The 15,042-nt window shown below is 38.3% G+C and overlaps 1 protein-coding gene across 1 annotated transcript in view; it reads left to right on the top strand.

Annotated features, from left to right (window-relative positions):
* The window catches only part of LOC134217659 (scavenger receptor class B member 1), a 227,180-nt gene that overhangs the window by 137,113 nt on the left and 75,025 nt on the right, over window positions 1-15,042 (top strand). The window contains exon 2 of the mRNA XM_062696467.1: window positions 8,176-8,488. Coding sequence (XP_062552451.1) covers window positions 8,356-8,488 — 133 coding nt within the window. The 5' untranslated portion in view covers window positions 8,176-8,355. The remainder of the gene's footprint in view (window positions 1-8,175; window positions 8,489-15,042) is intronic.

Below are 15,042 nucleotides of genomic sequence, written 5' to 3'. Positions count from 1 at the left end.
GACGGAGTACATGGTTGCGGGTAAAGATAAAGGTACACCTATTGGTGTTAGTGCTGAGGTAGTGCTTGATAGGGAAGTTGTTGAAGAATTTGTTTATCTTTGAACACATGATATGTGACAATGACGTTTCCTGTGAAGTGAAAAGACGTATTGCTGCTGCGAACAGGGGCTTCCTTGAATATTGGAAACGAAATTTGCTTGAATTTGGACAGAAAAGCTATTGACGTTTTTGAGCGAAAAGTGCTACGTACAATTCTCGATGGCAAACTAGAAAAAGATGTGTGGCGCAGACGCATGAATCACGAGCTGTATCAAATGTATAAAGAAGAAAATATTGTGAATCGTATAAAATACGGCAAACTCCAGTGGGCCGGTCACTTAGTGCGAATGTCGGAAGAAAGAATAGCAAAAACAAAATTCACCAAAGATCCGGATAGAGGCCAGTGACTTCGTGGAAGGCCACGAACACGCTAGCTGCTGCACGCGGTGGAATCGGACCTGGGAACTCTAAACGTTTATGAAAACTGGAGGAACATCACCCAAGATTGACAATTGTGGAGCTCTACAATACGTCAGTCAAAGGTTGTTTAGAGCTTCTAGTGGAGTGTCTTCACTTGTCATAAGACGATTTCGTACTATCCCATTTTATTCCACCATTTGAAGTGAACGAACGATTTATTGAAAGTCGCAGCATTATTGGATGTATTGTGGCTATCCGTTTAGATTGCATCAATTATGCTCTCACATTTCTCAACAAGTGATTTCTAAAAACTCACAACTTTCTAGGACGACTTAAAAATTGGCACATCTTCGAAAGTTCCGAAGCTTCCAGATGCTCACCTAACGGCCACACGGTGTCAATGAATGATCCTCCAATTGTTTTATCGCACACAGCGAGTTTCTAGAATTGATTACCTTTTCGGCTATTCCGGTGCTTCTAGAGCACCACTTAGTGGCCTCCCGGGGTCAACGTTCGGTTCTTGAAATGATATTGGTCTCATTTTGATGCATAAATCGTTTTGTGAAACAGTACGGTTTACGAGGATGAATTTAAAAATTGGCCCTTTTCTCAGAATGTTCCGGAGTTCCCGGAGGACCATTTAGCGGAGTTTTGCTCTCACATTCATAACAAACCACTGTATTCTAGGACGATTTTCAAGAATTTGTCTTTACTATGGGTGTTCCAGACCTTCAGTGCCAGATGACCAATGGTGGTCAATGCGTTGCTCATGCAATGATTTTACTCTCACAATGCTACAACAAGTAATAGTTTCTAGGACGGATTTCCAGAATTGGCATTACACCAACAATAGATTTATAAAAAAAATCGCAACTTCAAAATATAATCTTCTACACCTGGTCATTTCTCCTGATGTTCCAGCACTTTCTAAAAACCACTTAGTGGCCATCCGGGATGAATGAGTAGTCCTTGTATTGATTTTGCTCGCTCATTGCTACAACACTAAAATTCTAAAAAGTCTCAGTTTTCTAGGATAAATTTTCAGAATCGGCAACTTCTCCGGATGTTTTGGAGCTTTCGGTGGTCCACTTAGTTGCCTTCTGGTGTCAAAGGGTGGTCTTTGCAATGATTTTGCTCTCAACACACGGATTGCAAAAAACTGCAGCTTTCTATTTTTTTATTTATATTTATTTATATTGACAAGTATTCATGGCCACTTAAGACCCTACGGGGAACCTGTCCTGGAATGGAAACTATAAAGTCAGCACGTCTGGTGACTCTAAAACAATCAGAATTTCAAGAAGTTTGATGCCCATATTGTTGAGGTTCCATTGAAAATTGTTTATGACCATTCTTGGCCCCACTGGGAACCTATTCCGAAATGGCCACTCAAGTTTTCACACATCACAACCAAGATAATAAACAACAGTCTGCTGTGGAAGTTTCAAGAATTTTGACATCCATATTGTTGATGATTCAATGAGAAATGTTTGTGGCCAACCTTGACCAAACACCCACCCCCCCTTCCCCACCAGGAAACTTGTTTCAAAATGGCCACTCCGGAGTCTACTTGTCAAGAACACACGATGGAAATAATTTCAAGAAGTTTGATACCCATATTGTTAATGTACCCTTGAAAATTGTTCATGGCCACCTATGACCCCTCGAGGAACCTGTTCTGGAATGGCCAATTAAAGATCTGCACTTCTGATGGACCCAAATCAATAAAAAACAACCTGCTGATGAAATACCAAGAAGTTTGATACCCATATTGCTGATTACCTATCGAAATCCACGATCAGTATAATTAATGTGACCAGATATATTTTGTGCGAGCGCGGGACAAAATTTGTTAAATCCTTGTTTTTATTTAAAAATGTGCTTAAGTCCAAATTTTAAAATTTGATAAACCCCACTGGGACTCGCTTTTCCCTGGATGAATCACACAATCTCACCTCTCTTGTGAATGAATCTGTTCAAATGCTTAAAATGCTTGCTTAAAATGCTTGTTAAATGCTTGCTTAAAATGCCTACATTACTCAGGTTTTTTATTATTCCCCGCAAACTAACAGACGATTTATCATAAATTTTTCCATCCATAAGCTTTCCATCCATAAGCTTCTACTGTAGTGTTGATTTTTGAGATCTTTCGGCAATGCAGTCTGATTTATTAGAACATATCGGCACCAACATTTCAAAAGGGCGAAACTGCTTTTGTAAACAAGAGCTTCTCACGTCTCTTGTGGGCTTATTTGTGCTCACCCACGCAATCCAGCACCATTAAATGAAAGAAGAGGATTCGATGCTTCCATCAGTGGTGTTGGATTGCGTGGGTGGGCGCAAATTAACCCACCAGCGACGTGAGAAGCTTTTGTTTACAAAAGCAGTTACGCCCTTTTGAAATGTTGGTACCGATATTTTCAAATTTTGTTCAGCGTTTTGTCATCGAGTTCGACGTCTTCTTCCAGGAGAAAAAAAAATGATCGCTTTTTGTTAAGTATGATAGGCGTTCCGTAACAAAGAGCAAACCATTTTTTTCCCCTGAACCCGATGTCGAAACGTTGGACAAAATTTAAAAATTTGTTCTAATAAATCAGACTGTATAGCCTAAAAATCTTGAAAATTTATTATTTCTGTGAATTTTGAAATGATTTCAGTTCTTCACTTTAAAAGCATTGTTATTGTTGCAGATTGAGTAAAATATTCCTCAATAGCACGTTCAAACATTCCATTTCAGAAAAATATATTAAGCTCTTTTAGTGGAATGTATTAAACCGTCTAAGACGAATTAAGTACTGTCCATTAAGTCGAGTCAAGTACAAGACACTGAAGACGACCACACAGTTGTGGTCGAAATACGTATCTGCAAAGATAACGAAAATTAACTGGTGGAATTAAATGGACAGTACTTAATTCGTCTTAGACGATTCCATTTCACTTCTTATAGCTCTTTTAGTAGATATCCAATTGAATCTTTCCTCGTTCTCGTGTCCATGAGGATTTGACTAGGATCCCTAGAATACACCAAAGCAGGCTTGTCAAAATTCCTCAAACTCGCGAGATTTTTGGACGAAATTAAATTGCAAACCGACAAACACGTGTTTTGAGTGAGCGCTTGTGCTGCCGCTCGGCGTTGCACTACCACAATTATAATTTTGTGGGAGACGGGAAGATACAAATGACGTTGATGATAATATGAGAAACCCTTCGAGAAACCTCTTTTCTGCGTCCGAATTATATTTCTTGCATCTTAAATAGAATTATCATCACTAACAAACAGAGTAGGAGAGAGCTAAACAGCTTACTATGTTTGTTATTGATGATAATTTTATTTAAGATGTAAGAAATATAATTTGGACGCAGAAATGCGAGTGTGGCCGTGGCATTGGGTGAAAGACCACTCATCAAGCCTCCGGAGCGATGCTTTATATGTGACGAAAATCGAAAACCATTAATCAATATAATAACTTTTCAAAATGAGGCCTCCTTAGCCGTGCGGTAAGACGCGCGGCTACAAAGCAAGACCATGCTGAGGGTGGCTGGGTTCGATTCCCGGTGCCGGTCTATGCAATTTTCGGATTGGAAATTGTTTCGACTTCCCTGGGCATAAAAGTATCATCGTGCTAGCCTCATGATATACGAATGCAACAATGGTAACCTGGCTTAGAAACCTCGTAGTTAATAACTGTGGAAGTGCTTAGCGAACACTAAACTGCGAGGCGGCTCTGTCCCAGTGTGGGGATGTAATGCCAATAAGAAGAAGAAGAAGAAGAAGAAGAGGAACTTTTCAAAATCTTATAAGTTATTAAAGAACGTTTACTAAATTACTGCTATTTATTAAATATTTCTTTATTTCGCGGGACATTATCTTGAAATAAGTGAAACGCGGGACATTTTGCGGGACTCTTTTCAGCGCGGGACAAATGGCGAAAAAGCGGGACGTCTGGTCACCTTAAGTATAATCTATGCAGGACATGTCCCTAGAAATCCGGATTTCCTGGTGATCCGAGGGACCAAACCGGAGCATGATATAGGACAAAATTCTGAATCGAATCAGCCCAAAACGGTTGAAAACGGTTAAAAATTGAATTGGAGAGTTTTTCATCATTTCAAAAAATGTTTTTTTACATGGAAACCAAAATGATTAGTTCTAGTACGTTATTTCGTTGAAAACAAAATGTTCATAGTAATCAGGAGGCATACACTTTACTAACTTAGGTATACAGACGTGTACCGCCACTGCCGGTATGTATGCATCCGTGTGCCGCTAAGCAATATTTCTCACGTCTCTAACTTTCCATGGAAATGATGAAGATTTTTCCAGTCGAAGTGATTATTGAAATTAGCGCGATATAGTGTTCATCAGCTTGCCAAACACCCTAACATGCTATATTTATGTACTTTTATTTGTATTTTTCAATCAATTGATATGATGCAACTTTTTATTGTCTTAAGTAGCCTTCGGTGCTTCAGACAATAATTATACAATTTGTATGCCTTGAACATCAGCATGTTATGTATTCACTGTAATACAAATCATTGGATACTTATCACGACAGATTTGAACAAAAACTTTTCTGCATTTCAACGAGAAATTGGTTTAAATTTCCGCTGAAAATTCAATTTGTGGCGTGGAAAATTTAGGACTGCGACACCCCAAGCTGATGCAAAAATATCGATGACCACTCCCCTATTCCTGAGTTAGTAAAGTGTACGCCTCCTGATTGCTATTTTGTTTTTGACGAATTAGGCAGAATCTTCGGTTTTTCAATACTTCTAGAACTTATCATTTCTTTTTTTTTTTTTTATCTTTATTAAAGAGATTTTCAGCCCTAGGCTGGCTCATCTCTTAACTTATCATTTCGATTTTCTTGTACAAAAAAAGCTATTTTTAATGATGAAAAAACCTAAAATTCCCCTGTACTAAAATATGGAGAGCCATTCTTAGCCCATCCTCTGTCTAACCTAGGGAGAAATGGATCACCGGCCAACTCCCCCCATTTAAAATCACAGGCATTTGAAAATGGCAGATTTTTTCAGGAAAAATAGTGATTTTCAGCATTCCACCAATGTATTCATTCGGTTGTGAAACCAGAATGTGACTTTTTTCATACTCAAAATTTTGTAGAAGACGTCACTTCGATAAAAAATAGAACTAAAAAGTTACATTCAAAATATTGTTTTTAGGGTAACCCTACCATTAATATAACAATGTAAAACATAGTACTATGCAAAAATTAGAAATACAGAAGTTAAAAATTTTATCTCGAAATGCGACCACCCTATTGCAACAAACATCAAAATAAATCTTAAATATTATTACGCTTTTTGCACTTTATAAGAGTTTTACGATCGGTGGTGACGAAATCGAGGTGGTTGAAGAATTCGTGTACTTGGGCTCACTGGTGACCGCCGATAACGATACCAGCAGAGAAATTCGGAGACGCATAGTGGCTGGAAATCGTACGTACTTTGGACTCCGCAAGACGCTCCGATCGAATAGAGTTCGCCGCCGTACCAAACTGACTTTCTACAAAACGCTTATAAGACCGGTAGTTCTCTACGGACACGAGACCTGGACGATGCTCGTGGAGGACCAACGCGCACTGGGAGTTTTCGAAAGGAAAGTGTTGCGTACCATCTATGGTGGGTTGCAGATGGCGGACGGTACGTGGAGGAGGCGAATGAACCACGAGTTGCATCAGCTGTTGGGAGAACCATCCATCGTTCACACCGCGAAAATCGGAAGACTGCGGTGGGCCGGGCACGTAGCCAGAATGTCGGACAGTAATCCGGTGAAAATGGTTCTCGACAACGATCCGACGGGAACAAGAAGGCAAGGTGCACAGCGGGCAAGGTGGATCGATCAGGTGGAGGACGACTTGCGGACCCTCCGCAGATTGCGTGGTTGGCGACGTGCAGCCATGAACCGAGTTGAATGGAGAAGTCTTTTATGTGCAGCACAGGCCACTCCGGCCTTAGTCTGAGGATAAATAAATAAATAAAGAGTTTTACGAGATTTTTTTTCTCAAAGTTTGATTTTCTGGGTATAATATTGTTGTGTGAGTGCTCAATCTGAAAACAAATAGACATGATTTAATGGCGGGATCGATTCAGTGTACACGCTTACATGTGACTAACGAGTAATGGGTTATAATTGGGTAAATTTCAGTAACAAAAATCGATCAACCCGAAATGAGAGTGAGTGTGAGAAAAGGAAGCGGGCAATTCACAATCTATACATAACTCTTCAAATTGGTGAAATCGGCAATGCTTTGACTTTGCTGAATCACTTTGTTGTTAAAATTGCATCTTCAAGGGAAATTTTTTTTTTTTCTCTTCATTTCAAGGCGTGGCCCATCGTGAACTTGCTAGAAACCCCCTAAAATGTCGCCATTACAGTCTAATTATTATTATACAAGTTTTTGGAAAAACATTCCAAGAGATTCCTAGTGACCTTTTCAATTAAGTAATGTAGAAAATAAAACACAAATGCCATTTTTTGCCTATTTTTTTTAAATTAATTTATTTTAATATAATTTTAAATAATATTAACGCCTCCAATAATAGTTCTTACTACTAACGCCAAATTATAAATTAAACAATTAGGCCAAAAATGCTAGTGCACCATCATTACCAGAATTGTGTAGCTGCCTGTGGCCCGAAATAACCAAAAACAAACCGTGTAAAAAGCGACCCAGTGTAATACATGCTTTGCCAGTTGAGTCTTAAGACCCAATCAATGTCCTTCAATAATAGAAGACTTTTCTAAGGGAACTTCAACCCAAGTAAATTGCCACAATAAACAAGGCATCTGTAAAACAAAACGACTCAAACTTCTAGCAAGAACCCATCGATTTCTCCAGTCTTCGCCGCTTTAATTAATTTGCTTCGCTCTTGACAGCTTGAACCGTTCGGGGTGACACTTCTTTTTTCGCACGCCTCTATATGCAACGCAAACATCATTGTTTATTGCCCAGTTATGGTCGATGGGTCGCGACTTTTGCACACCTTACACGACATCTTCGGTACTTTGAAAGCCCTGCAGTATGTGCAACTTGGAAGCTGCCACCATTGCATCTTGCACACGGCAATGATACAGCAGGACAGTAAGCACAAGGTCAGCTCTTTTCTCCGTCGCGTCACGAGTCAGGTTTGGTAAACTATCCGACAAGCGGGCCGGTACCGGTTTATTATGTGAGTGCATCCGGACAGACCACTGACTGAGTCAACCGCATAATTGACGGAACGTGATTCCATGCTTCGCCAAGACGGCACCTCTGTTGACAGAAGAGACGGATGGGAGATGCTGTAAATGATTTGGGCTTGCATAGGTGGCCGCGACGCAATGATGATTGTACAACTTTAACCAATCACCCACGTATTGTCAGGGTCGTGGCCAAAAAGGCAAACCGAAAGTCAACGACTGTGGTGATTTTCGTTTATTTTATATTCCGCTCTATGTTGACGAGCTTTGAATGTCACGATCACGGATTTTCAAATTTTTTAAGATTAAAAAGGGTTGTTCACTATAATTATTTATATTACGTTTTCTGATGTATGAGATAAAGTAACTATCCTCAATTTGTTTGAATTTGTCAGTACAGCCAAAGGCCTACAATTGATTTTTGATAAAAAATCGAACATACTACATAACACAATAAACTTAGAATCACAAATATTCATTGTTTCGTCTTCATTTTTTTTATTTTCAGAATATAATATCGGGAGAACAAAACACACCAACCAATAGAGTTCGCCAATAAATACGTTTCGGCTTTCAAAGCCGACACGACGGCGGCGACGCCGACTACCTTCCGCCAACGACATCGGCGCGCCAGACTCGGACCCACTAGGACAATCGACGGCATTCCTCCGGGACAGCACACCACGGGATGGGATTGCACAAAAACTATTTCAAAGTAGGACAAAATGCCAGTAATCAGCTGTTCGGCCTGCCACCTCGTGGCCCAAGTGGCGCTACGCCGCTATCGATGCTTATATCGCAGGGAGCGAAATTCAACAACAGTAAGTACCTACCCAGCCGCTTACCAGATTACCATAAATCAGCATAAGTAATAAACATCAAGTCAATGCAATGACTGCCCTCGCCGAAGAAAAAAATTAACAAACTAATTCGAAAAACCCACACTGTCACTCCGAGAATGTCAGCATGGATGGGAAAAAAAGCGAATAATATTCGCCTCAATTACATCAACGTCAGTCCGTGCGGCCACTTGATGTGTAAATCATTTTCTGATTTACGACTGCCTTCGCAACCCAGCCCAACTGTCCTCACTCTGGAAATGATCTACGGGAGAGCACATATCGTCCAATTTCTTAATCATAGAGCCAAGTGCTTATACCGGCAATGGCTCTCAGTTGTTCGTCCGAGCCATCATAGTGTGTGAACTCCAGTGTGGTTCACCACAAAGCTACTACTCCTAGGCTGCACTTTCCACCTCAGTGCCATGATAAGGGCAAAGGAAAAGATGCAGTTCTGTAACTGAATGAACAATGTGGATATCAGGAGATTTAAAAGGAGTAGGAAATAATCAGCTGATAAATTATTTTTCCAATTTTTCTTATTGTTTTCTTGCATTTTCAAATTCACTACAAAGACACTAACGCTGGGTTCTTCATTTGGCCTTCCAAGCAAAGGCATAGGATTGCCAATTCGAAGATGGCGAGTGAACTAAATTAAGTTGAGCCATTGAAGAAGAAAAAGAAGTCACTAACGTGGCTAGCTAGCTAAAAAATGTGACAAAAATGCATTTTAAACTTTAACCCCAACTATGATGCACGCCTGCCTATGGTTACTCACTGGCACTTTTGCGTAGAAGAGAGTCTTGTTCTCAAGCATCAACTTATGAGCTGTTCTCCCGGTAAATTAATGCTGCAGCAACCGACTACCGACTAGCATCGTAGAATTATCGGTGATGTATGCAGCTACAAAGGAGGAACCGTAATAATTTGCGGTTAAGCCTTTTCCCTGTTTCAGTGCAGTTTTAGCCCCGATGCAGCATGGCAAACAGAAAACTCACCGCAAGTGGCTGCCTTAGCGGTAATCGGTGTCGAGGAAGGGCGGGGGTGTAGACGGTTTTGATTTATATGGAAATTTTTCCGTTGTGATATAAAAATTGTTAGGTGATGAGCCCTTTTCCATCGTAATACTATAGGAAGAACCTTGTCATATCATAGAAAGCAAAAAAACACATTTCGTAGTTGCATGCTACACGGTCACAAAAAGTACCTATATTATAATTTTACGTACTCTTCACTCAAATCGGGGATTTAGCGTGGAAATCCAAAACAAAGTAATTTTTAGTTTATTTTAGCCTAACTTGGCTTTGACTTGCTACACATACCTATCTATGGCTGCTATTCCGTGATTGACCAGAATCAGTGAAATTTCACAAAGAATCAACAGAATGATTGACTGGGATTGTTCTCAGTGTGCAAGTTTTAAATGTTAAAATGATCAATAATGGCGCCGGCTACGTCCTTGTAGTCAGTTAGGAAAAGGAAAGGAATATTAGTATAAGGGTTTTGCTATTTAAAGACCGTGTTTACCTCTACGTCTTCGCAAAAACCACAGGAAAGATTATCAGTTAGTTGGTAGACATCTGAATTCACTCTGATAAGCGATGCGATCGTGCCATTTTTTTACACAGTGATTTTAACTAAGCATATGCGGTATTTCGAAAAATTTCGTTTCAGGTGGTTCGAAACGAAATTCCGCGGAATTTCGCGGAATTTGAGCATGGCGAAATCACATTTTTCGATTTCGTTTCGTTTCGTAAAATTACAAAAAATTCGCTAGAAAAAACTAGCTTCTAACGAAATTTCACGGAATTCCGCGGAATTTCGAAACAAATTAAAACTTTTAAACCATTCTTTATATTATCAAAAATTTTGGCTGCGCCGCTGAACAAAATCGTTAAGTTGTTTTCAAAACTTTAGGTTATGTATTTTTTTCTATGAACGCTTTCTACATAACCCCATTCTCAGTCGTTTCCAAGTGTTTCCAAGATTCAAATTTATATTTTGTGATTTTTTTTTACTATTAGTTCAATATGAATGCGGAATTGATCGTGTTGCTGCTGGTCATGGGACGGCAGCTAGTCCGGGAGAACGTAAAGTAAAAAAAAAAATTACCTAGCATAGCAGAAATTTGTTTAATCAGTGTACCGTCAAGTCGCCATTCACCGTGCATTTTAGGCAATTAAGCAAATCGTAGAGCTCTCCAAATAGTTTAAATTGAAAATTATACTTTTGAACACCGTCACGAACCTTAAATAATTGTTTTAATTCGAATGAAAATCGAAAACTATCTGTTTTTGGCAAGATAGATGGTTGTAGATGTAGAGAATGATCATTTGCCTTTGTACCACTAGATACAACATATCTGGTAATCCTTACCCGACCAGTTAGTCATAACAAAATTTTAACACAATTATATCAATATGTGTTACAAATAACAAAACTTGCAATAAGTCTGGTATAAATTCTTTGCCAAAGATGGAAAAAAGAAAGTTTCATGATCGTCATAACATGATTAAAACATAATGTGTTATGTTTATTTCTACCGAAAAAAATTGCCTACATTTTTGGTAGATAGGAATTGGAAAAAAACAAATGTACCTACAGTATAACTCGAACCTACATTCAAAGTTGAGCCAGCTGGACAAAGTTAATTGCCTACATTATGGATAATCATAATCTTTTCAAGAACATAATTTGTTATAGTACAAGCTATTTTCACCACTTTTTATGTAACACAACGAGTTATATTTTTGTCCAATAAATAACATATTTAGTAATGTTTTTGTTAAAACTAGAAGAGATTTTGTTACATTTTTTGTTATTTTAACTATAACAACTTTATAACAACTGCTGTTATGAAAAACTACTGTAACAGAATAACAAGGTCTGATATAAATCTGTTACTATCTACTGGTCGGGTAACGTTTCGCCTCGGTAGAGCATAGAGTAGATGAGAGTGAAAACCGTTGGCGTGAAGAGTGGTTGCCTACGTTCGGTTCGTTGAATAAACTTCAAGAACTAACAGTGGGTTTTAGATATAAATAAAACCCACTGTTAGTTCTTGAAGTTTATTATTAGTCAAGTCCGTTAAGATCCTACAGTAGATAATTTTTCAGTGATATATTAGGGTATCCTTTCGCCGTGTTAGAGTACCATTCACCGTGTGGGTAGGTACCCATTCTCCGTGCATAAGAACTTTTCATTTAAATTATTTAAAATATGAATATAATCATTTAATTAAACACAAACATGTGAAGTTTATGTACATAAATGACATAAGCAAAAGAATTATATTGGAGATGCAGAAATTAATGTTCATTAGCGTAACTCTTATGACCAACAAGTCATCCCCGCAAAAACCATTGCTTTCTGCTCAACCTGTACAAAATAATGGCGGTATCATTCATAGTACTCACGATTTCGATGGCCGGTGAATAGGCACAGTTATTTTCTGGGGGATCCATTCGCCGTGCATTTTCATTTGGTGGAGAATGAAGTGTTACCGACATTTTCGGCTTAATTTTATACGTAAAATAAAAAAAACTTTAGGGCCCTCCTAAGATGCGCGGCTACAAAGCAAGACCATGCTGAGGGTGGCTGGGTTCGATTCCCGGTGCCGGTCTAGACAATTTTCGGATTGGAAATTGTCTCGACTTCCTTGGGCATAAAAGTATCATCGTGTTAGCCTCATGATATACGAATGCAGAAATGGAAACTTGGCTTAGAAACCTCGCAGTTAATAACAGTGGAAGTGCTAATTGAACACTAAGCTGCGAGGCGGCAATATCCCAGTGGGGGATGTAATGCCAATGAAGATGAAGAGAAGAGAAGAGAAAATAAAAAAACAAACCTGACACTTCAATTGCATGGATATTAAGAGGTAAAGAACAATAAAACATTCACTTTTTTCACTGATATTGGGCGAGCGGAGATTATACTTGATGGTTGAAAACAAAGGTGGAATCAGACAGCCGCAGGATGTTAACAAATTCTATCGTCAAAACAGCTGTTGGAACAGTTTTATTTCACAGTTATTACTCTTTTGAACTTCTTTAATGGTGCTGATGTTAAAAAAAAGTATTTTTCAATATTTTCGTAAACATAATAAAAACTACTTTGAACCCCACGGTGAATTACTCGCCCGAATGACAAACGCCCGAATTCCATTCGCCCGAATAGACCAAACGCCCGAAGAGACCAAACGCCCGAAAAGACCATTCGCCCGAAAAGACCATTCGCCCGAATGGATCATTCGCCCGAATAGACTATATGCCCGAATAAACTCTTCACCTTACTTGATGAAGAGATTTTTTGTGACTAATAAAAATAAATAGTCTCTCACCAGCGCTAGCGCTTAATGGGGAAGCGCCATAATCAGTATGATGAAAAGTTCACTTTGCCCATACTAATTCCCATGCAAATTTGAAACGGCTCGTGCTAAATCAGTTTTTATCGAATTTCGCTCAAATCCGCAGAGGACACTCAGAACATGGGACAGAATTGAGTAATCGGCGTGGAAAAAAATCGAATTTTTGAACCACCATAATATATATACCTAGATAAAAATTAAATAAAAAAATTATGCTCGAAAAACCTAATTTTCCGTACCACCCTAGCGATTTTAAAGTAAAATTGATTGAACGAGTGATGTAAACAACCTACGATTACGGTCTGTTCAGTAAAGTGGTCACGTGTATAAGCGTTGATATTATTGAACATGTTATTCTACCAATCGGTATATTAAATGAAGATGCGCTGGAAATATATGAGGAAATTATGATTACTATAAACATTTTGTTTTTGACGAATTCAGCGGAATTTTCGGTTTTATAACACTTCTAGAACTGATGATTTTGATTTTCAAGTACAAAAATCCATTTTATTAAATGAAGGAAAAACCTCAAATTCCTTCAAATTCCCTAATACCAAAATATGCAGAGCAATCCTTAGCCCTTCCTCTGTCTAACCCAGGGAGAAATGGATCCCCCTTTTTCCCCCATTCAAAAATACAGGCATCTGAAAACAACGGATTTTTTCAAGAAAAACAGTGATATCTCTGCAATCCATCAATGTATTAACTCGGTTATGTAACCAAAACGTGCATTTTTTATGCTCTAAAACTTCGTAGAAATTAAAACTAAAAAGTTACAATCGAAATATTGATTTTTTAGGGTCACCCTAACATAATTATTTAAAACTAGCAGACCCGACAAACTTCGTTTCGCCTAAAATTGATTTACTCTCTGATTAGATCTCAAATTATGCAGATATTTCTGTTTCATTTGTATGGGAGCCCCCCTTTCCAAAGCGGGGAGGGGTCTCGAACCATCTTAAGAACCTTCCCCGGCCCCAAAAACCTCTGCATACAAATTTTCTCGCCGATCGGTTCAGTAGTTTCCGAGTCCATAAGGTTCAGACAGACAGAAATTCATTTTTATGTATATAGAAGATTATCATAACAAATTATACAAACGACGTACAACAATGGTTTCTTCAGCAAAGTGCCTCCAAATTAAATAAGGAACAACTTTCTAGAACTTCGTACTATGCTAAAATTAGAAATATAGAAGTTAAACTATTTATCTCAAAATGTAGTGAGGCCACCCTATTGCAACAAACTTCAAAATAAAGCTTAAATAATAAGCTTTGACTTTGCTGAAGACACTTTGATCCTAAAATATTATCATTATGATGAAAATAATTTTTTCCTCATAATTTCACGACGTGGCCCACTGTGCTATGGGGAATTCTCATACAAATAGGCGGCCAAAAATATTTTTTCAATGAAAACTGTTTCTATCTATTGGGAAAAAATGACTTCATAACATACAAATCAAAGTAAGTAATGATTTTTTATTTTTATCAGCTTTTTTCACTTTCACCCATATTTTTTGACTGCATAAACACAGCGCTTCAATATTTTCCGATTCTCTTATCTGGGGTATATACTTTCATATGATATATAAATTAGACAAATTGGAGATAGTAAATTTTCCGATTAATGGCCACCCTTTTCCCAATAGTGCATAAGGCTTAAACTCCAGGGAAATCTTGGACGCTCATCCAATTTAATTCTACGGAACACAATCAGCATAAACAATTCAAAAAGCTTGCAGCTCTCAAGGAGGTCAAGTCAAGACCTATGCTCCAGGGAATTTTTATATGAACTGGGATGCAACAAATGTTGAAGGAATATCTATTTTTATTCTATGTCGGTAGGGACAAGTCCTTCTTATTATTCGTGATAATTGGAGAACGATACGTTGTGTTTATTTTTTAATTTACTCGAAAGAAGCTTAGGAAACCGAAAGGTTGTAAGTCATTGTATTTTAACGAGGGAGGTCATTATGTCGAGCAGAATCATAACTCTTAGTTGAGGGGTTAGAAGCAGAGGGGTGTAAGTGACATTTTGGTGAAAATTGTGCTACTATAGCAAAAAATGCTTTGATTCTTTGCGGCAATGTCTTGACATACAATGTTTAGAAAAAATATGAAAATTCACAGAAAAGAAGTGATTTTTTGAACTTTCATACAAT

The sequence above is a fragment of the Armigeres subalbatus genome, chromosome 2, assembly GCF_024139115.2.
Source record: "Armigeres subalbatus isolate Guangzhou_Male chromosome 2, GZ_Asu_2, whole genome shotgun sequence".
Classification (NCBI taxonomy): Eukaryota; Metazoa; Arthropoda; class Insecta; order Diptera; family Culicidae; genus Armigeres; species Armigeres subalbatus.
The sequence above is the reverse complement of the archived record's forward strand: the minus strand, read 5'-3'. Positions and strand labels throughout refer to the sequence as shown.